Here is a 22,460-nt window from a genome sequence, read left to right as displayed (position 1 = left end):
TCGGGCATCCGCCCATCGCAACACTGCTACTTCTGTATATCTCGTGGCGTAATTGATTAACACGAGCATATACTGAATGCCACTTTTACTCCTGGGAAGCGGGCCAACAATATCTAATCCCACCCTCTCAAAGGGGACATCTAAAATAGGCATTGGTACAAGGGGTGCCCTGGCGGATCTGTGAGTGGAAACTATTTGACAGTCTGGATAGGCCATACAAAACCGTTCCACATCCCGGGCCAGTATTCACCCAATAAAAGCATTTCGAAATGCATTCCCTCATCTTTTCCACACTGAGGTGACCTCCAAAACGTGACTGTGAGCAATTTTTAAAACCTTCTCCCTATGCTCACTTGGTACTACCAATTATTCGATACGTCCATCACCCATGAAATCAGAAATCACCCGATACTGAAAACCATCCTTAAGTAAAAAATGTGACGTTTTAAAATTCAGGTCCTCTCTCTCCAGATAGTAAGCGTCATTTGCGACATGGTCTTGTGTAAATGCAAAAAAAGTTGTTATCAGCTCGTTGTAGGTGAGAAAACTCTGCCTTGATGGCAGTCTCTGTTTACTCGTGTCCAATGCAGAATCGCACTCACCTCCCACTGCTATTTTGTTTTTGTCTGGGTCAGTATTGAGTGTCCAGTCTGTGGAGGCTGTTGGTGCGTGTAACAGCGTGGAAAAGTTTGCCAGCTGTCCCGGGTCTTCACTTGAGGTTTCGCCCCCCAGCTCTCTGGACAGCTCCAGTTCAATTTCAAACCTGTTTCCTTGACTGACACTGGCTGCAGCGAGCCCCTCTCTATCCACTACGGGGGTAGGCACTCTGCAGGTGGCCAATACCCATGGGAAGAGGGCATTCCTTTTTTCTATTAGGAGTGGCCAGGGTGTGGTGTCTGATATGGCCATCCAAACTTAAAGTTCTTCCCTTAAATTTCAGAGGGAGTAATATACAGTAATCCCTCCTCCATCGCGGGGGTTGTGTTCCAGAGCCACCCGCGAAATAAGAAAATCCGCGAAGTAGAAACCATATGTTTATATGGTTATTTTTATATTATCATGCTTGGGTCACAGATTTGCGCAGAAACACAGGAGGTTGCAGACAGACAGGAACGTTATTCAAACACTGCAAACAAACATTTGTCTCTTTTTCAAAAGTTTAAACTGTGCTCCATGACAAGACAGAGATGACAGTTCCGTCTCACAATTAAAAGAATGCAAACATATCTTCCTCTTCAAAGGAGTGCGCGTCAGGAGCAGAGTCTGTCAGAAAGACAGAGGAAAGCAAACAAATCAATGGTGCTGTTTGGCTTTTAAGTCTGCGAAGCACCGCGGCACAAAGCTGTTGAAGGCGGCAGCTCACACCCCCTCCGTCAGGAGCAGAGAGAGACAGAGAGACAGAGTTTGTTTTTCAGTCAAAAATCAATACGTGCCCTTCGAGCTTTTAAGTATGCGAAGCACCGTGCAGCATGTCGTTTCAGGAAGCAGCTGCACAAAAGATCACAACGTGAAGATAATCTTCCAGCATTTTTAGACGAGCGTCCGTATCGTCTAGGTGTGCGAACAGCCCCCCTGCTCAATCCCCCTACGTCAGGATCAGAGAAAGTCAGTGCAAGACAGAGAGAAAAGTAAGCCGGGTAGCTTCTCAGCCATCTGCCAATAGCGTCCCTTGTATGAAATCAACTGGGCACACCAACTGAGGAAGCATGTACCAGAAATTAAAAGACCCATTGTCCGCAGAAATCCGCGAACCAGCAAAAAATCCGCGATATATATTTAAATATGCTTACATATAAAATCCGCAATGGAGAGAAGCCGCGAAAGGCGAAGCGCGATATAGCGAGGGATTACTGTAGTCACATATGTTTTAATGTCCCCATGGATGCAGCGGATGTTTACTTTATCTGTGGTCTTATAAGGGTTCTGCTGGAGCAAGTCACAGTGGACTACACAGAGGTCGCTACCAGAGTCCAACAGTGCTGAGAATTCCCATCTGGCCAACGTAATAGAGACCTTGGCTTGTGCACCCTCTAGTCAGCAGGTCAGATCAAGCAACGAGTGGACGTCATTCCATAGTATTTCATCACAAAGGCTCTCATCTATCCCTGACTGGACTGCATCAATAGCATGCTTCTCCACAATGCACTTGAAAGGTGTTATAATATTAAGTTTAATGTCACTGTTTCTGTGCAGACATTTTAAAATCTGTTTTGCTTTTCTTTATACATGCATAGCTGAGTCAGATTTAATACAAAGGGGCTCAGCATTTAGAATCGCCAAGCTAAGCACAGGACTAGATAGCCAAAGACAGCTGGAGGAATGTATAGTCAGCCTAAAGACAGAATAGTATACATCTGTCCTCTGTCAGCACAAAATCTTCTTTGCTTGTTGGGAGAATGAGACAACTGCAAGTAGGCATTGTGCTACTGCTGTATTTTTGGAGGTAGGGTTGAGTCCTTTCTTGTCCTTGTTTGGAAACCAGAGAGAGAGCCTGCACATGGAGCAACCTGTATATAAGGCTTGGACTGCTGCAAAGACACTTTGAAGCCTGTGGACGGACGAACCACTCATTCATCCTGAAAAACCTTTCAGCGCAGTGACGGAAAATGGCAGACTGTATACATCAAGTTCCCACCTTGATAATTGTCATGCTATAGCTTCCTCCGTCTGTTAAGCTAAGTTATATCTTTTTCTCTCATGTGATTTTTGTACCGCCATATCACTATGATAGGATATCACCTTTTAATATTATATCTCTATATTTTTCGGTTACTTAAAACGCCGCAATTTCAAAAGAACACATTTCCGGAGAGCTAGTGCCTCCTAAGGAAACAAAATGACATAGACGGCAGGATTGTGGCTAAATTAACAACTGTTTATTATTTATAATGTAATATATATATATCCATCCAGCCATCCATCCATTTTCCAACCCGCTGAATCTGAACACAGGGTCACGGGGGTCTGCTGGAGCCAATCCCAGCCAACACAGGGCACAAGGCAGGAACCAATCCTGGGCAGGGTGCCAACCCACCGCAGATATACAGTATGTATATATATATATATATATATATATAATATGCTTCTGATAATGACGAAATGAAAGGTCTCGGTCAGATACTGAGTATGTATCGGGATGGTTGTGCGCACTGTCATGAACTCCTGTGACTGAGTAAAAGTGTTGTTTTTAAATAACGGCGTTTTTTCAATAATTAATTACGACTAATGTAGCGTGACGTTGAAAATTAAATACGACTGCAAAGGGTTAAAATGCCTGGCCCTAACTAGAATAGGGATATTAATTAATCCAGTGAAAGTACAAGAAGCGGCCTTGTAACGGGCCTCAGTGCATGGGGCTAGAAAAAAAACCAACAGCTGTCGGCGACTTGTGGTAGTGTCTGCTAACTACATTATGCGAGTTGGACTTTTAAGTCCAAAGCATAATTATACAGTAAATATTGAAATAAATAACGAAACTAAGTCAGATGCGATAAATTGAAAACAACAGTTTTAAACTTATAGCACGAGACTGGTTGTCCAGGATAAAGTGAAATGACACCGAGTGGACAACACAGATTAATCAGCTGCCGTACGAAGTGCAAAATCTGCCTGAGAAGTAAAAATGCTGTGTTGGGGAACACTGTTATTAAAATAAGCTGCATTGTTTAGCCATTAGAAACAATATTTTGTAAAAACAAAGAACTGCGCGTTTTTAAGATTTCATGCTAGTTTTGTCTTCTTATCTTTCTTTCTTATTAGTTTTCTTTCTGTGCAGTTTCCAGAGAGTCCATCTCTCTTATTTTTAGCCAGCTTCAATGCACTCCCTTTTTTCTGTTAATTTTCTTACAAAAACATCTTATTTTTTATTTTGTTTTCTGATTAATGTTTTTAAGTGCACTTTTCAGAGATGGATTGTCTTCCACTCGATTACTTCTGAGATCTTTTGCCAAGCCCAGAGTGATCTGGAGAACTCCCCCAGACAACAGTGCCTACTAACCAGTGAGTCACTGGGTTCAGTGCTGGAAATTTCTTCTGTAAAGCACCCCTGCCATGGGTGTTCCCTGTGAACTCTCAGAAGTGGTTTCCTTGCAGAGTGCTGGCATACAGGCCTAGAAGGACTGTGGTCAAGAACTTGGGAGAGGTAGGAGTAACTTCCCTGAACGGCAACCCAAAATCCAGCCTCACTCAAGGTCCATTCCACGACCCAGATGCCACACAGTGAGGAGCCACTTGGCACCATGAATGCTCATTCACAGTGAATCCCTTTTAGGCAGACAAAAGATCTCACACAGAGCTCTCATATATCTCTTATTTTATTTTCTAAACACAATCTATTACAGTAGACTGCAGCTGTGAAATCTGCAAAAGCATAAATAAACACTTAGATAAATCTCACCAAGAGTTCCTGAAATATCTGGACATTCAGCCCAACCTGAGACTGCATCAGCCCCTCTGGGGACCCAAACACACACAGAGTCGACTCAATGGCAGCGAGGAGGAGTCTTCTGTGGTGATCTGTCTCACCAAAAGGAGAATCCCTAACCCAGGAACAATGCAGGCAAGGCCTCAATGAATCTCCTATTCAATTATCCAGCAAGCTAAACCCCTTCATGCAACAACTCTTGGCACTACGGGCTGATGCAGAGAATATTTAATCACAAGAAATGGTGTGGAACTGTAAACTCAAGTACGTACAAACATTACAGTAAAAAGTACTTGTAAGGTCAGTGGCATTTTAAGGACAGCCTATTTTTGTGACTAAGAGCTCAAGAAATTTTCATATCCCCTCACTAAAAGTTACTGAAATAAAAGATGTATAACAAGAAAATATAAAAACTTACAGGGAATGCCTTCACAAGGGCTAACTAAGAAGGATGTGCTGCAGGTTTGATAGGGTGATTGGTAGTAAGAAAACCATTCCTTAAAGGACAAAGTAGGACCTTGAAACACCAGCTGTGGACTACTGCAGACTGGACAAACTCTTCTCTTCTGTTAAACTGTACTTGAAGCCATTGTGCTGTGTGGCACCTATCACGTCAAATAGAAACTTATCTTCTGAATGGGTTGTGACTTTGGGTCTGCCAGATCTCTTCCTATCAGAGTTTCTTCCAGTTTCCAGTTACCTTTGGATTGTGTAGAACACCACTGGACTTACTGATACTTTGATTTTTTTTTGCAATTTTTCTAAAAGGGCTCAAATAAAGATATTTCCATGCCGGTCCTGAGGATGGCAAAGTGCACTGATCCTGATTGAGCTTGGGCTCAGTAACATCACTACCGGTTCCTGCCCGGATGGCATCATTTGACTTCTGTTTTGGACTGATGTCTGTAAAGACCAACTCTTCTGATTTTGACAGCCAATTTCAAGTATACCAGTGGCTACGCCAAAACCTTTTTGCTGTGTGGTCTGGGTCTTTTCACTATATATATGTGACTTTGTGAACACTTTACCATTTTGGGCTTTTATGAAAGTTAAAAATTGTTTTACATTAGATAAATAAAATACTCAAGTTCAGGTGTTTAATTCTTGTGTTTGTTTTATTCTTGCTTGTTTTATATACCACTGAGTATTTTTTCTCTAACTACACTGCTGAGCTTTAATGTATGTGCAGTATGGAGAGTGGCCAATCATCTTCAGAGAAGAAGACATGAATGGAGAATTGGTGTCAGTCACAAAGACTTCTGGGGAGGATGAACACAATGAGAACACGATGAGTGGAGATGATTACACAGCAGTGTACATCAACAGGTGAGCTTCACCTAACACCTTGAGGAGACATCAGGTTGGGATGGGGAATTACTGAGATTAGGACAAGGACAACAGAAAAACTGGTCACGGTGATGAAGGCCACAGGAGTTGACAAGGAGTCCTCACTTTTAAATGAGATTCTGACTTAAATGTCTGCACCAGCTAACCTCCCCACAATGCTGACCATCATTTCCATTTCACAGTTGTCTGTTTGCTAATCCTGATCTCTAAGACCTGGAAAAGTCCTCAACCAAGACAAACATCCAGACCTACTTAACAGGTGACATTTAATGGTACTAATGGGTCACAGCACTTGTTGGGGTGCCTCACTGAAGTTCATGAAGCAGTGAATTAGCCATGACTCCTGCTGGTCAAACTGGTATTTGTAGGTCTGAAGCGTCCCCATCCCTAATTGTGATACACACCTCTGATTGGCTACTCACAGACTAAATCAAACCCAATAACATTAGAATCCCTAACACTCACTCTGTATTTTTACCCCCACATTCAGTCACAAGGGTGCTACCAATCCTGTAAAACTCATTTTGTCCCCAAACTACAAACTCAATCAGTACCTACGCTTGTGGGGACATTAAGTGACTGGTGGAGGGTACTGGTCAGTGGTCACCTGGTGTCAGATGGCAGATTGTTACGCTGCACTTACAATCAAGCCAAAACCCTGAATACAGGGGCTCAGTGAAGGAGGTGCTGAACTTGTGCAGGAGGGTCATTGTGTGTGAGACGCTATAAAATGACAGAGAGCCAGCAGGCCAGTCCAGATACACACCTATTCTGGGGCTGTAGGGGGCGTTGATGAAAATCTGCTGGCTATTATGACACACAAAGTACTTGGAATTAAAACACCACAAACTCCAGGACTTGTCATTGATTCCAAGGCCACACTCACTGCCATCTCCTTTCCTGCCCAGTCCTTTATATGCGACTCCTATCTCCATGTTGTCTCCACTGCACTCCACCTCCCAGTAACAGCGAGTCCCAGTCAGGGCCTCTCTGCACAGAACTTGCCACCAGCAGTCAAATCTGTCAGGATGATCAGGATATTTGGTTTTTGTCCTCTCAAGTGTCACCTTCTTGTTCCTTTCAGACAGATGGAGGTCTCTGTGTGCCGTGTTGATGTCCAGAGTGAGTGAACAGAAGTCTGAAAGGAGAGAACAGAGAACGAGTGAGGACATCTGTGAGTGTGTAACAGGACTAGGGGCGAAGCTCAACATGAACAAATATCAAGAACCAATCAGGAGCTGAGCTGACGAGACACAAATGTGCACCTCATGAGTGCCATTGACAACAACAACAACAACATTTATTTCTATAGCACATTTTCATAAAAATAATGTAGCTCAAAATGCTTTGCATGATGAAGAAAAGAAAAATAAAAGACAAAGTAAGAATTAAAATAAGACAACATTAATTGACATAGAATAAGAGTAAGGTCTGATGGCCAGGGAGGACAGAAAAAAACAAAAAACAAAAAAAAACTCCAGATGGCTGGAGAGAAAAAAATAAAATCTGTATGGGTTCCAGACCATGAGACCACCCAGCCCCCTCTGGGCATTGTACCTCACATAAATGCTTAGTCCTCTTTGTAGTTAGGGTTCTCATGGAAGGACTTGATGATGATGGTCATGTAGACTTCTGGCTTTTAATCCATCAATGTAGGAACATCACGGTGCTTTGATTAGGTGGCGGTGGCACAGGTCACCACCACAAAAAAATGGGAATAGAAACAGAAGAGAGAGTAGGGGTTAGTACGGATTTTAGAACCACCATGAATGGTTATTATAATGAATTGGATATACAGAGCATAAGGAGTAAATTAAAGTGAAGTTATGAGAAGGCCATGTTAAAGTAATGTGTTTTCAGCAGTTTTTTGAAGTGCTCCACTGTATTAGCCTGGCGAATTCCTACTGGCAGGCTATTCCATATTTGAGGTGCATAACAGCAAAAGGCCACCCGCCTCACCACTTCTTTTAAGTTTAGCTCTTGGAATTCTAAGCAGACACTCATTTGAGGATCTAAGGTTACGATTTGGAATATAAGATGTCAGACATTCCGATATATAAGCCGGGGCGAGATTATTTAAGGCTTTATAAACCATAAGTAGAATTTTAAAGTCAATTCTGAATGACACAGGTAACCAGTGTAGTGACATCAAAACTGGAGAAATGTGCTCGGATTTTGTTTTTCTAGTTAGGATTCTAGCAGCTGCATTCTGCACTAGTTACAGTGCGTTACAATAATCTAGTCGACTGAAAACAAAAGCGTGAACTAATTTCTCAGCATCTTTCAATGATATAAAAGGTCTAACTTTTGCTATATTTCTTAAGTGAAAAAATGCTGTCCTAGTGATCAGATAAATATGAAATTTAAAATTCAGGTCACAGTCAACAGTTACCCCTAAGTTTTTTACCTCTTAGACTTTTAATCCTAATGCATCGAGTTTATTTCTAATAACCTCATTGTATCCATTATTGCCAATCACTAAAATTTCACGTTTTCTCTTTATTTAGCTTTATAAAGTTACTATTCATCCATTCAGAAATACAAGTAAGACATTTTGTTCGTGAATCAAGAGAATCAGGGTTATCAGGTGCTATTGATAAATACAGCTGTGTGTCATCAACATAGCTGTGGTAGCTCAGGTTGTGCCCCAAGATAATCTGACCTAACGGAAGCATGTAGATCGAAAAGAGCAGCGGACCCAGGATAGAGCCTTGTGGAACACCATATAGGATATCATGTGTCTTTGAGTTGTAAGTACCACAACTAACAAAGAATTTTCTCCCTGCCAGGTAGGATTCAAACCAATTTAAGACACTGTACAGTGTCTTACTGACAGTAAAGAGCTCATCTGATTGGACAGAATCTGTGGGAATTTGGAATGAAATTACAAAAAAACGACAACAGACAACAATTGAAAGGCAGGCAAGTTGAACATTTAGAAGGAGTCTCAGTTGTCTGGAATTACAATAAACTTCATAAGGTCACCGTTAAGGTCAGAGTTCAAATGGACTGCCCACACTGACCACTGGCTTTATTATATGACACTTGTTATTGTCACCATACACCTCTTTAATTGAAAATTAATCCCCTGTCACACTTCATCACCAAACTGATTTTTTCTTTACTCACAATAAACCCAAATCCTCATTCTGCTCCTTCCATTCCAAGTATTTGGTTCTTCAATTTCAGTGGTCTACCAAATGTTTAGGGGTCATCCCACAGGTGAGAGATACATGTAATATCTTTTATCGGCTGCTCCTGTTAGGGGTTGCCGCAGTGGATCATCTTCTTCCATATCTTTCTGTCCTCATCACCTTGCTCTGTTACACCCATCACCTGCATGTCCTCTCTCACCACATCCATAAACCTTCTCTTAGGCCTTCCTCTTTTCCTCTTCCCTGGCAGCTCTATCCTTAGCATCCTTCTCCCAATATACCCAGCATCTCTCTTCTGCACATGTCCAAACCAACGCATTCCTGCCTCTCTGACTTTGTCTCCCAACCGTCCAACCTGAGCTGACCTTCTAATGTCCTCATTTCTAATCCTGTCCATCCTCGTCACACCCAATGCAAATCTTAGCATCTTTAACTCTGCCACCTCCAGCTGTGTCTCCTGCTTTCTGGTCAGAGCCACCGTCTCCAGCCCATATAACATAGCTGGTCTCACTACCGTCCTGTAGACCTTCCCTTTCACTCTTGCTGATACCCGTCTGTCATAAATCACTCCTGACACTCTTCTCCACCCATTCCACCCTGCCTGCACTCTCATTTTCACCTCTCTTCCACAATCCCCATTACTCTGTACTGTTGATCCTAAGTATTTAAACTCATCCACCTACGCCAACTCTACTCCCTGCATCCTCACCATTCCACTGACCACCCTCTCATTTACACACATGTATTCTATCTTGTTCCTACTGACCTTCATTCCACACCTGTCTAGATCATATCTCCACCTCTCCAGGGCCTCCTCAACCTGCTCCCTACTCTCACCACAGATCACAATGTCATCAGCAAACATCATAGTCCACGGGGACTCCTGTCTAATCTCATCTGTCAACCTGTCCATCACCATTGCAAATAAGAAATGGCTCAGAGCCTATCCATGATGTAATCCCACCTCCAGCCTTGAATGCATCTGTCACTCCTACCGCAGACCTCACCACTGTCACACTTCCCTCGTACATATCCTGTACAACTCTTACGTACTTCTCTGTCACTCCCGACTTCTTCATACAATACCACAGCTCCTCTCAGTCACCCTGTCATATGCTTTCTCCAGGTCCACAAAGATGCAATGCAACTCCTTCTGGCCTTCTCTAAACTTCTCCATCAACATCCTCAGAGCAAACATTGCATCTCTGGTGCTCTTTCTTGGCATGAAATCATACTGCTGCTCACTAACCATCACCTCACTTCTTAACCTAGCTTCCACTACTTTTTCCCATAACTTCATGCTGTGGCTCATCAATTTTATCCCCCTGTAGTTACTGCAGTCCTGCACATCCCCCTTATTCTTAAATATCGGTACCAGTACACTTCTTCTCCACTCCTCAGGCATCCTCTCGCTTTTTAAGATTCCATTAAACAATCTGGTTAAAAACTCCACTGCCATCTCTCCTAAACACCTTCATGCTTCCATAGGTATGTCATCTGGACCAACGGCCTTTCCATTCTTCATCCTCTTCATATGGATACATCCATCCATCCATCCATTGTCCAACCTGCTGAATCCGAACACAGGGTCACGGGGGTCTGCTGGAGCCAATCCCAGCCAACACAGGGCACAAGGCAGGGAACCAATCCCGGGCAGGGTGCCAACCCACCGCAGCATATGGATACATGTAATATGAAAATAAAAAATAAATAAAACTGCCTCAGAATGAAATGTTTGTAATGAATTGTCATAAAACTCGTGACTGACAGCTTGATGATTTAATGGCCAGCAAACAGGACAGCCATTGAGTGCTGTTAGATGTGCAGTTCATGAAGAAAATCATCATGGAGTGAACTGAGGTTGCTGAGTCAGTAAAGGAGGCAATTCATTCAGTAGAAATTAACTTAAAAATCCAAAGACGTGCATCCAAAATTATAAGAAATGTGAAGAAGAGGAACTGAACTCGCAAATCTCGATTCAGAACAGCATAATGGCCGAGGGGTTGGAGCTTACTCAATGTGTTTCATTAATGAGCACAGAACTTTCTATCATTTTTATTTCTATTATTCTGAATTTCAGATTTAATTCTTTATACTCTATCTTTTAATACAGATTGTGTATTGCTGTATGCAGTATGTTCAGTAAGACTGTTGCTGAGTACTTTATTGAGTTATTGATTAAAATCTTTTATTTTTGGAGGCGTATGATGTTTATTTAGGAGAAAGTGGGTGTATTGATGGCAACACATGTTCTCAGATGCAGGAGGTTAGTGAATAAAACTATAAGGACCTCTAAATGTTTCTTCTTTAAGAACACATATGTAAATGTATATGTATGTGTATATTGTGAGATTTATGAGCTCTTTTGAGACCCTCACCAATGGTGCTGCATGCCGAAACGTGTTTGACGTGTCTGTTGAGACTTGCTTGTCCATTGCCAAGGCAATCGCAGAGCCACCAAGACAACTGCAAGTTCACTGCCTCCCCGCGTAACACGTCTGTCACTAAATAGATGATGCGGGGAACAGAATAACCTAGAGTAACCTAGCTCTGTCTCTGATCGTTTGATGTGTCTGTGTGTATTGAAGTGGTAGCTCCCATTCGAATAAATACCCTGACCATTCCTGTTTTGATTGGAATAAATTTGTTTTTCTTGAAGCCTCTGGACTCAGCATCTTCTCTCAGCTGCAGGACAGTGATTCACAAGTCACATGGTACCAGAAGTGGGGTCCAGCACCTCTTCCCACACTTCATAGCCACCTGCAGAGCACTTCTGTCTGTAGTAGATAGAGAGGGGCTGGCCACTGTCTAGGCCAGTCAAGAAGCCATCTTAGAGATTGAACTTGATTTGTCCAGTGAGGTAGGGGACCACCTCTCACCTGAGAGTGCAAGACAACAGGAGGGCTCTTCGCATTAGGCACTCACACCTTACACCTCCATAAGCCAGCCAGCAGTTACGGACCCCAGAGAAGCAATGGCTGGAGAAGACCAGTGTGCTGCATCAGGGAATGACACTCCAACAGAGTTTACATGCCTGCAACTGTCCGACAGCAGCCTAGACTTTGGATTTAAACAAGCACATGTCGCAAAACGATGCTTACTGTATGGAGTGAATGGGCCCGAACTTCAAAACACCACACTTTTTGATTAAGGATGTTTCCTTGGATGATTTCTGATTGCATAGGGGAAGTGCAGATTGAGCAGCTGGTGGTCCCAAGCAGGCATAGAGAGACAGGTTTAAAAATTGCTCACACCCATGTCTTGGGAAGTCATCTTGGCACAGTGAAGACATGGGTTCACATTTCAAAATGCTTTAATTGGCTGAATTTGGAGTGAGATTTGTCCATTGGGTCATTTCGCTCCAATTTCCAAATTGTCCTTAATCGAGATAGAGCATCAGCAAAAATGTAATCCATCCATCCATCCATTTTCCAACCCGCTGAATCCGAACACAGGGTCACGGGGGTCTGCTGGAGCCAATCCCAGCCAATACAGGGCAGGAACCAATCCCGGGCAGGGTGCCAACCCACCGCAGGACACACACAAACACACACCAAGCACACACTAGGGCCAATGTAGAATCGCCAATCCACCTAACCTGCATGTCTTTGGACTGTGGGAGGAAACCGGAGCGCCCAGGGAAAACCCACGCAGACACGGGGAGAACATGCAAACTCCACGCAGAGAGGACCCGGGAAGCGAACCCAGGTCCCCAGGTCTCCCAACTGCGAGGCAGCAGCGCTACCCACTGCGCCACCGTGCCGCCCGCAAAAATGTAATTTGACAAGAAAATCAAACTTTTCAAATTCAAAAAGGAAGATCAGATATCCATCCATTTTCCAACCCGCTGAATCCGAACACAGGGTCACGGGGTTCTGCTGGAGCCAATCCCAGCCAACACAGGGCACAAGGCAGGAAACAATCCTGGGCAGGGTGCCAACCCACCGCAGGACACACACAAACACACCCACACACCAAGCACACACTAGGGCCAATTTAGAATCGCCAATCCACCTAACCTGCATGTCTTTGGAATGTGGGAGGAAACCGGAGCGCCCGGAGGAAACCCACGCAGACACGGGGAGAACATGCAAACTCCACGCAGGGAGGACCCGGGAAGCGAACCCAGGTCCCCAGGTCTCCCAACTGCGAGGCAGCAGCGCTACCCACTGCGCCACCGTGCCGCCCGCAAAAATGTAATTTGACAAGAAAATCAAACTTTTCAAATTCAAAAAGGAAGATCAGATATGACCCACATAAATTTCAGGCGGACTGGCTGGGTCTGGCAGTTGTGGAAGAACGTATATTTACCATAAATTATAAGGTCACGATTCATGGATAGCAAAAACCTGTACAAATCTTTTATGCAAATCTTTTGAAAGAGTGGCACAAGCCCCAGGTGGCGCTGGCCACATCAGTGGCAGTCACACAAACAGAGGTTACTGTTGATGACAATTTGACGGACACCCAGAAGGCTGAGTTGCTGTCACTGATCAGAATGAACTCTGATGTCTTTTCAGCTGTACCTGGCCGGATGGAAATTGCGGAATACAAAATTGTAATGGAACCCATCATTAAAGTACAGCTATGCCCGTATTGTCTTCCGTAAGCAATGAGAAATGTGATATGCGAGGAGGTGAATCATATGCTCAAGATGGGTGTAATTCAAGAAAGTAAAATCTAGTGGCAAAGCTCAATTGTTCTGGTCCCAAAACTGAAAGTCTCGGTTCAGTTCTGTATAGATTTCAGATGATTGAATAAACTCTCCAAGTTTGTTGTCTCTATGTCATATATTGATGACTTGTTGGAGAAACTCAGGTAAGCCCAGTATATTTCCACCCTGGATCTCATGAATGGCTACTGGCAGGTGTGAGAAGGCATCATTTGCCACTCTGGATGGGTTGTTCAAATTCACTAGGCTTCCTTTTGGTCTCCATTGTGTGCTGTTGACTTTTCAGTGGATGATGTATCAAATTCTGTGACCCTATTCCACATATGCTGGAGTGTATCTTGATGATGTGGTCATTATTAATAATGATTGGAGGCCGTATGTTAACCACCTGTAAGGGGTGCTTGACAGTGTGAGGCTGGCTGGGTTAACAGCGAACCCTAAGAAGTGTAAATTAGGGATGTCAGAAATGCATTATTTGGGGTACTCTATGAGGAACGATTTGATTAAACCTTAATTGGACAGGTGAGTGAGGTGCTTGCAGTGCTGCATATCCACATCCAGAAACACAGAAGCAGATTCCAGGTTTCCTCAGACTCAATGGTTATTACAGATGATTCATTCCGAATTTTACACATAAAGCAGCTCCTCTCATGAAGGTGGTGCTCTCTAAATGTTTCAATATCCCATCACATTTCTGAGCTGGAGATTACCATTGTGAAAGAATGTTTGGCTATTAAATGGGCGGTGGAGACCCTCTGCTACTACATATGAGGTTGGTGGTTCACCCTGGTGATTAACCACTCTCCACTCCCATGGCTCTACAGACAGAAGGATACAAATGCCTGGCTTGCAGCCATTTGCTATTGATGTTCACCACTATTCCAGCGCTGCGCATGTCAACGCTGACATTTTCTCACATCTGGCCGAGCCTGGCTTAGGTGGTCACATTGTCCACACCATTATGAACAAAGCTAAGTTAGGGGGTGTGATTTTTCAGCTCTATTGCGACTCTCCCCAATGGTGCTACACGCTAAAATGCAATTGACGCATCTGTCGAGGGTTGCTTGTACATCGCCAAGGCAACCACAGGTTCACAGCACCACTGAGGCAACTGCAAAATGGCAGCCTAACTACGTAACACATCTGTCACCCTATGGGTGATGCGGAGAACATTATAACCCGGCCACTGACCAAGCCCCGTCCCTGCGCATTTGCTGTGTCTGTGTATTGAAGCAGTAGCTCCTGTTTGAATAAATACTCTGGCTGTTCATGTTTTGATTGAAATGAAGTTGGTTTTCTTGAAGCCTTTGGACTCCGTGTCTTCTTTTGGGTCCACGACAGTGACTTACATGTTACAATATGTATTTGTTAATAGTAGCTGATACTGTCATTTCTTATGTATGACATACTTAGCTATATTCACAATGAGAAACATGCCTTATAAATAAATTTTTATTGTCATTTTTTAAGGAAATAAGCAAAATAGAAAAACACAAAAAAAAGTTAATGGAAATAGAAACAGAAAACCACTGTAACCACAAAGAAAAATGGGGCAAAAGAAAAAAGTAAAAAGAATACTGGAGGTAGGGCTTGTCTGACAGGTAGACGTGGCGTAGCTGGCAGGATTTAATTTGATCTTTTCTTATTTTTTACTTTCTGTGAGTTTCCTGGACACTTAATAGACTAAAGTCCAGCAGATTGCTTTGGTGAGCCACTGCCTGAATTTCTCTATGTGTTAATGCACCAGTCTCAAGACCACCATCAGTTTCATCTCATTGGTCACACTTTTATATTATAATCCGGTCTGAGATTAATAGAGAAATGATTTCTATTGTCATGACCCATTACAAACTCACATTGTAAAAAATCTGCTCTGGTCTGAGGTCCAAGAGGCTTTAGGGGGAAGATTGGAGCTTCACGACCTGAAAATTAAAAGAAAAGAGAAGAACTTTCAACACAGTAATGTGTAATGTTAGTTAAACTTCGAAACACATAATACAAATGAAGTGCAGTTAAAATAAAACACAAAATGACAGGCAGCTAAAACAGAAAACATGAGACCTGTTTTTTTAGAAAATGGCCTGGTGTGGTATTTTTCAGTTATTTGTTGTTGTACATTGTTAAAGCTACAAATGCAATTGAAGACAACATTTTTGAAAATACAAGTGAATGTCATCAGCCTATGAAGGAATGCCGATGTGACATTTCAAAGTAATATCTAAATGGCCGCGCATAAAGACAGGCAACACTACTGGACCCTGGGGGAGACCAGAATTAGGAGTGCTGTCTACAGAGCTCAGCAAATAATTAAACAAATGAATAAAAAGGAAAGTAAACCAGATAAGGACAGTGTCAGACAAGCATTGTTCTTGGGTCTAAAAGCTTAATAATGGTGGCATTTGCTGTATTGGAGGGAACTCAGAATGTCATTTATAAAATAAGGTACAGCAGTTGGACTAAGCAGAAAGGCACCATGAATTTGTCATGTAGAGTTTGTTTTTGGAGATAAGATTCGAGTAGCCTCATCATCTGATTATGCATCTGATTTCTTTAATACTGTAGGTCTAACAATGTGTACTTTGAAGGAATTAGAGACAAAGCTATTTAATAAAGATTTATTAATTATGTCCAATATTGGGTGTCTAGCAAATGACGGGTTTCAGTTTTAAAATTTAATGTAAAATCTCTGCAATTTAAATGTATTAAGGCAGAAAGTGCAAGGGGAGACCTGACTTTTAATCGTCATCGAGTTCTTTCATTCATTCATTTTCCATCGTTTATTCGAGACCTGATTGCAAGGCAACAGTCTTAGCAGTGAGGCTCACGGGTTGTTTTCCCAGCCACACTTGCATAGCAGGCTGCTTGTGCTTATCGACACATTTACAACACAAAGAGGTGGAAAGGGATGTAAGGTGGGCCGGGTTTATGAGTACGCTTTGGTAAGTCTAATGTTAAGAGACTGGTAAGACCACCAATGATGTATGGAGCTGAGACGTGGGCAGCAAAGGGAGCTCAGGAGAAAATGAAAGCATTGAGATGGATATGTGGAGTTACTAAAAAGGACAGAATAAGAAATGAGACAATCAGAGGTACTACAAAAATGAGAGAGAAATCTAAGAAAATACAGGAAAGTGGGTTGGAGTGGTATGGAGATGTAACAGGGAGAGACAATGAACAACGGGCAAAAGAGTGATGGAAATGGAAGTTCAGGGAAAGAGAAAGTGAGGAAGGCAAAAGCAGAGGTGGATGGATAAAGAAAAAGAAAATCTGAAGGAAAAGGGCTTAATGGACAAGGATGTGCAGGATTGAGCTGTATGTAAGTTGATCAAGCACATCCACCTGACATAGAAAAGGGAAAAGTTGAAGAAGAAGAAGAAGAAGAAGAAGAAGAAGAAGAAGAAGACAGGCTTTTTCAGATGGCACAATATTATAAAGCACTGAAGTTGATCTGATTTTCATTTTATTAACATTTTTGTTGCTCTGAAGTTAACAAATCTTCATGTGAATGCTGAGCCAGCTTAGTCAGTTTAATATAATCTTTAGGCAAAGCAAATGGCATTAAAAAGTATAACAAGTATAATATTTCACCTGACATTTCAAAGCAATTTCTTCTATGATTGTGAGACATTTCACTTACTCTTTGTTAAAAGCACCATATATACAATAAAAAAATCATTAACAGCAATGGCTGATAGATACTGTACATGTTAAAGCACAGGCCTTCTTCGTGCATTCCACCTCTCAGTTTCCTCCTATTGTTACTCTGGTCCTTCTAATAGACTTTAACTCTTTTAGGGCTGATGTCGACTTTTGTCAATAGGAGGAGCTGACGATAATTGGTAATCAGCTGTAAACTGTGACAAAACCAACCATTGCATTTTAGTTAGACTCTCATTGGTAGAAGGAAAGTTCTCTTCATTGGTTTTGACCGAGATTTCCTGCGCTCCCGTGAGTAGCAAGGCGCAGAGAATGGCAAAAATGGCACTGCCATCTAGTGAGAGGTTAACGCATAAAAGCAAAATACTCTGTGGAGGACATGTTGCCTGTTCTGTTTGAATTGGACTAAGACTTGTCGGACTCTGATTTTGATACAAGCGATTGAAAACGAATATGAGGTTTTGCAGCTTCAGCTGATTGGTCCCCAGCTAATCGTGGTGCTGAACAGGTTCATGTAGCTGATATAGCCTATGGCACTGTTCGCCTGGGAGGACTGCCACTTAACAATGATAAGAGGTAGAAACCAGATTGCAATGCACTGTGACCATGGCCGCTGCTGTGAACACAGCCTGGCAGCTTGCCTGCCGCACATTCTTGGCAAACTGGCAGCCACAGCATGTAGCAACAGATGTTTAATGTTGATTTCTGTGTGAAGCCATTGCGTTTCAGCAAAAATATTCAGCCCTCAAAGAGTTAACAATGGACACAATGTGATGAAATGCTGTACCTGATGGAGTCCACGCCATGAAGTCCCACTTGCTGATCTTCTTCAGACTCTTCTTCAAACATGACAGCTCCTTTCTCAGGTCCTCAGAAGAAAAATCAGCAGTGGTAGTGAAGCTGAGCGAGTCTCCATCAGTAGGAAGGACACAGCGAGATGAGAAAGTCTGCATCAGGAGAGAAGAGGAGATGAGATTTCAGAGAGGACAAACAGAATGAAAACATCTCTAAGAAGAAGCTCTACAATTAAGGACCAGTGTGATGTATAGTCAACCTGGGTTTAAATGGGGTGGGGGGTCACCTTTATATTATTTATTTATTATTTATAGAGAGAAGCACACGATATTATCCTCCATTAGTTTTTAATGATCTTTTAATGCTCAAGAAGTAAGTCATCAGACCGTACATAAAGCAATTGGGGGTGCAGCAGTAAGGTGGGTGCAGAATTGACTTCAGCACTGAAAACCAGGCATTTAGATGTAAGGAGCTCAACAACAATTAAAGTCTAAACTGATGATGGCCGTGTCGGCGCTAGAACTGCTACTTTTTTATATTTCTCAGATGAAGTAAATAAAATGTAAAGACGTAACACACGTATGAAGAAGGCTAATCAGTATAATTATACACTGGAAGGTCTGTAGGTAGAAAGTGTTACTGATGAGAGAGACTGGGGAGTTCAGGCAAAGTGGAGAAGACTACTGAGAAGTTGCTTGATATAGTGCCCATGATGAATGTGGACACCTGCACATCACACCCTTATGTGTTTGTTGAATATCTCACTCCATACTCGTGGGCATAAACATGGAGTTTGCTGCTATGATAACTTCTACTCATCTTTCCACTGGATTTTACAACATGCTTGCAGGTTTTTATTTTAATTAATCCACAACAGCATTTGAGAAGTTGGGCCCTGATGCTAGGTGATAATGCCAGGCTTGCAGTTGGCATTCCAGTTCATCCCAAAGGTGTTTGATGGAGTTGAGGTTAGAGCTCAGTGCAGGCCAGCCACATTTTCCCACAACATTTCCCTTGGACTTTGCACCAACATGGGGAAACAGCAGAAGGCCTTTACTAGACTGTGACCAGGAACCATTCTCCTGGCATTTGCCAAGCACAGATTTACCCAGCAAACTGCCAGATAGATGCATTTACACTACTTCAGAGTCTATAGACATTTGCTTTGCATTATTCCAGATGATAATTTGTACTGCACATGGTTTCATGAAGACCGCAACCAACATTACTTTTGCTAACATTAATTACATGGGTAGTTTGGAATTCTGTAGTGACTGTTGCAACCAAAGACAAATGGTTTTCATGTTCTTCATGTCTTGTGTGGCCAGACACTTTTTAGCTGAGATGTTGTTGTAGATGATTCCACTTCACATTAACTTACAGTTGACAAGGGCAGAAATGTTACAAACTGACTTGTTGAAAATGTGGCATCCTCTGACAGTTCCATGTTGAATGTCACCAGATCTTACACCATGTTCTAATGCCAGTGTTAGTCTATGGCAATTTCAGGGCTGTATGGGCCTGACAGTAATAGGTGTGGCTGAAATAGCAAAACAAACCACTTTGAAGGGCAGTCCACATACCTATGACCATGTAGTACATCAATAAAAGGTTTTAAGTGCAAATCTAAAATATTGTGTAAGTTTCATCTCCAAATTAATTAAATGACATAATATCAGGGGATAAAATTGAGAGGGGATCGATGAGACTGGACTCTGAAGTTTGAGTTATGAGGAAATGTTGAAGGATTTGAATCTCATCATTATAAGGACAGATACATTGAGGAGGTGACATGACAGAAGATTTTAATGATATGAAGGAAACTGGCATTGTCATTTATTAGATGCCACCTTTTAAAATGGAGATGGTTAAACAAAAATTTCATTTAAATGTAGTTCTCTAGGGGCGGCACGGTGGCGCAGTGGGTAGCGCTGCTGCCTCGCAGTTGGGAGATCTGGGGACCCGGGTTCGCTTCCCGGGTCCGCCCTGCGTGGAGTTTGCATGTTCTCCCAGTGTCTGCGTGGGTTTCCCTCCGGGCGCTCCGGTTTCCTCCCACAGTCCAAAGACATGCAGATTAGGTGGATTGGCGATTCTAAATTGGCCCTAGTGTGTGCTTGGTGTGTGGGTGTGTTTGTGTGTTTCCTGCGGTGGGTTGGCACCCTGCCCAGGATTGGTTCCCTGCCTTGTGCCCTGTGTTGGCTGGGATTGGCTCCAGCAGACCCCCGTGACCCTGTGTTCGGATTCAGCAGGTTGGAAAATGGATGGATGGATGGATGTAGTTCTCTACACAGAGAACTGTAGATACTTGGAATAAGTTACCCTACGGTGCAGATGGAAACAGCAACTTGAAAACCTTTGAAGATATTATAAATGTTAGGTGTGTTAATCTGAATGACCTGTTCTTGACATGTAAAAACTAACCAGATCTTTCTAAATGTTCTCAGGTTCCATAGACCCCAGTCTGGCCACATTCCCAGTGAAGCGTCACCTCACCTGCAGGAAGTGGACGTGGTCCTTGGTCTTTGAAAGCTCCTTCAGCTCAGCGTCTCTATTCTTCAGTTCCTTGATCTCCTTCTCCAGTCGTTCCATCGCTCCATTGGCCTTCTCCATTTCTCTCTTCTCTTGTTCTCTGATCCTCTCAATCAACTTCCACTGGGTTTCTTCAATGCAGTGAATCAGATAAGTGAAGGTCTTCTCATGTTCCGCCACTTGTTTATCCACAGAAATCTGTTTGAATGAAGAAACGCAGTGAATTGAATGTCCTAATAAAAGTTACCAGTCACAGGACACTTTGGTTGGTATTCAGTTGTTTTAATAAACAGTTTGGATGGGCTGGCATCACAGCTACAGCCAGTGATAATTCTTTACCTGAATGGGAAACTGGAGTAATGGAAGAGCAGTGAGAGATTCTTGTTCCTTCAATATGCTGGTTGGCAGCATCTCAGTGCCAGTGCCTATTGGGGTATGCAGTCTGAATAGAGTGTCATTTAGGGTCCATTTGAACCACTACAGTCAGTTACTGGGGGACAGCTTCAGTGTCTTTTGAGGGTGTTGTTTGAGCCAGAGGTCTTTCTAGGTACACCTGTCACATACTGGAACTACTCAAAGTTTTTTTTGTGAATATTCATGCAGAGTAGTAAAAGATCAAGAGGTAAGTTTTTCTGGTCACCTGGACATCAATTTCTCTTCTGAAAACTTCCTTAAACTTTGGCTTACTCCAGGGTGTAACTTTAGAAAGAGGATCTCCTGCTCTGCTTGATGAGTTGGAGCTGGGAGTGGGTTAGGACGACACACACCTCTAGTAGTGGAGGACAAGAAAAGAAGAAGTACAAGAGAAAAGTCTATGTGTTGGAAGGTTATTTTGTGAAAGTGAAATAGACTTCTTAGACCAGAGTCTTGTGTGCAGTAGTAATGTTCTAGTTTGATGAAAATCTTAAACTCAAGTGTCTAGTGGTCGTTCAGGGGATTCTCATTTCACTTCATTCACCTTGCCACATACAGTATATTCTCCAATGTAAAACTCAGAATTCTGAATCTTTGTTTCACATGTTGATTCAGTTTTATTTGTTAACTTGTTAATATTACTAATAACTAGTGTTGATCATCAAATTTCACCAAAGTGTTTTTGGAGCAATTGTGCCGTTTGCCATTGATCTTGTTCACTGCATATTTTCTTGGAAATTCACTCTGCAGTTGACTCAGATATTATTTTTTTCCCAATGTTCTATGATGCTTTGTGAGGAATGCATGATATCATACAGCAGCGTTCCTCAACCTTTACGTATTTCCGACCTGAGTTTTCATAACAGTTTAAATTGCGCCACCCTAACGTTTTTTTGAAAGGAGCACACTAATACCAATTTGTTCTTTTTTAATTAATGATATATCATAGATGCATATTTTATTATACCTACTTAACTTTTATCGACATTTATCTAACTCTATATTTATTTTTCTAGTATCAGAATGTATCCATCCATCCATCCATCCTCTTCCGCTTATCCAAGATCAGGTCGCGGGGCAGCAGCTTGAGCAGAGATGCCCAGACTTCCCTCTTTCCTGCCACTTCTTCTAGCTCTTCCGGGAGAATCCGAGGCGTTCCCAGGCCAGCTGGGAGACATAGTCCCTCCAGCGTGTCCTGCGTCTTCCCCGGGGCCTCCTCCCAGTTGGACGTGCCCGGAACACCTCACCAGGGAGACATCCAGGAGGCATCCTGATCAGATGCCCGAGCCACCTCATCTGACTCGTCTCGATGCGGAGGAGCAGCGGCTCTACTCTGAGCCCCTCCCGGATGACTGAGCTTCTCACCCTATCTTTAAGGGAAAGCCCAGACACCCTGTGGAGGAAACTCATTTTAGCCGCTTGTATTCGCGATCTCGTTTTTTCGGTCACTACCCATAGCTCATGACCA

The 22,460-nt window shown here is 42.7% G+C and overlaps 2 protein-coding genes across 2 annotated transcripts in view; both read right to left on the bottom strand.

The window, feature by feature from the left end:
* LOC114643553 (protein NLRC5-like) overlaps positions 1–22,460 on the bottom strand; it is a 5,922,889-nt gene that overhangs the window by 5,735,615 nt on the left and 164,814 nt on the right. The gene's annotated exons all lie outside the window — the stretch shown is intronic.
* Positions 5,433–22,460, bottom strand: part of LOC114643079 (tripartite motif-containing protein 16-like) — a 37,026-nt gene continuing 19,998 nt past the window's right edge. Inside the window, exons 3-6 of the mRNA XM_028791776.2 lie at positions 20,543–20,776; positions 18,042–18,201; positions 15,454–15,519; positions 5,433–6,908 (exon numbers count right to left, since the gene is read on the bottom strand). Of these exons, the coding sequence (XP_028647609.2) occupies positions 6,367–6,908; positions 15,454–15,519; positions 18,042–18,201; positions 20,543–20,776 (1,002 nt within the window). The 3' untranslated portion in view covers positions 5,433–6,366. The remainder of the gene's footprint in view (positions 6,909–15,453; positions 15,520–18,041; positions 18,202–20,542; positions 20,777–22,460) is intronic.

The sequence above is a fragment of the Erpetoichthys calabaricus genome, chromosome 4 (genome assembly GCF_900747795.2).
Source record: "Erpetoichthys calabaricus chromosome 4, fErpCal1.3, whole genome shotgun sequence".
Classification (NCBI taxonomy): Eukaryota; Metazoa; Chordata; class Cladistia; order Polypteriformes; family Polypteridae; genus Erpetoichthys; species Erpetoichthys calabaricus.
The sequence above is the reverse complement of the archived record's forward strand: the minus strand, read 5'-3'. Positions and strand labels throughout refer to the sequence as shown.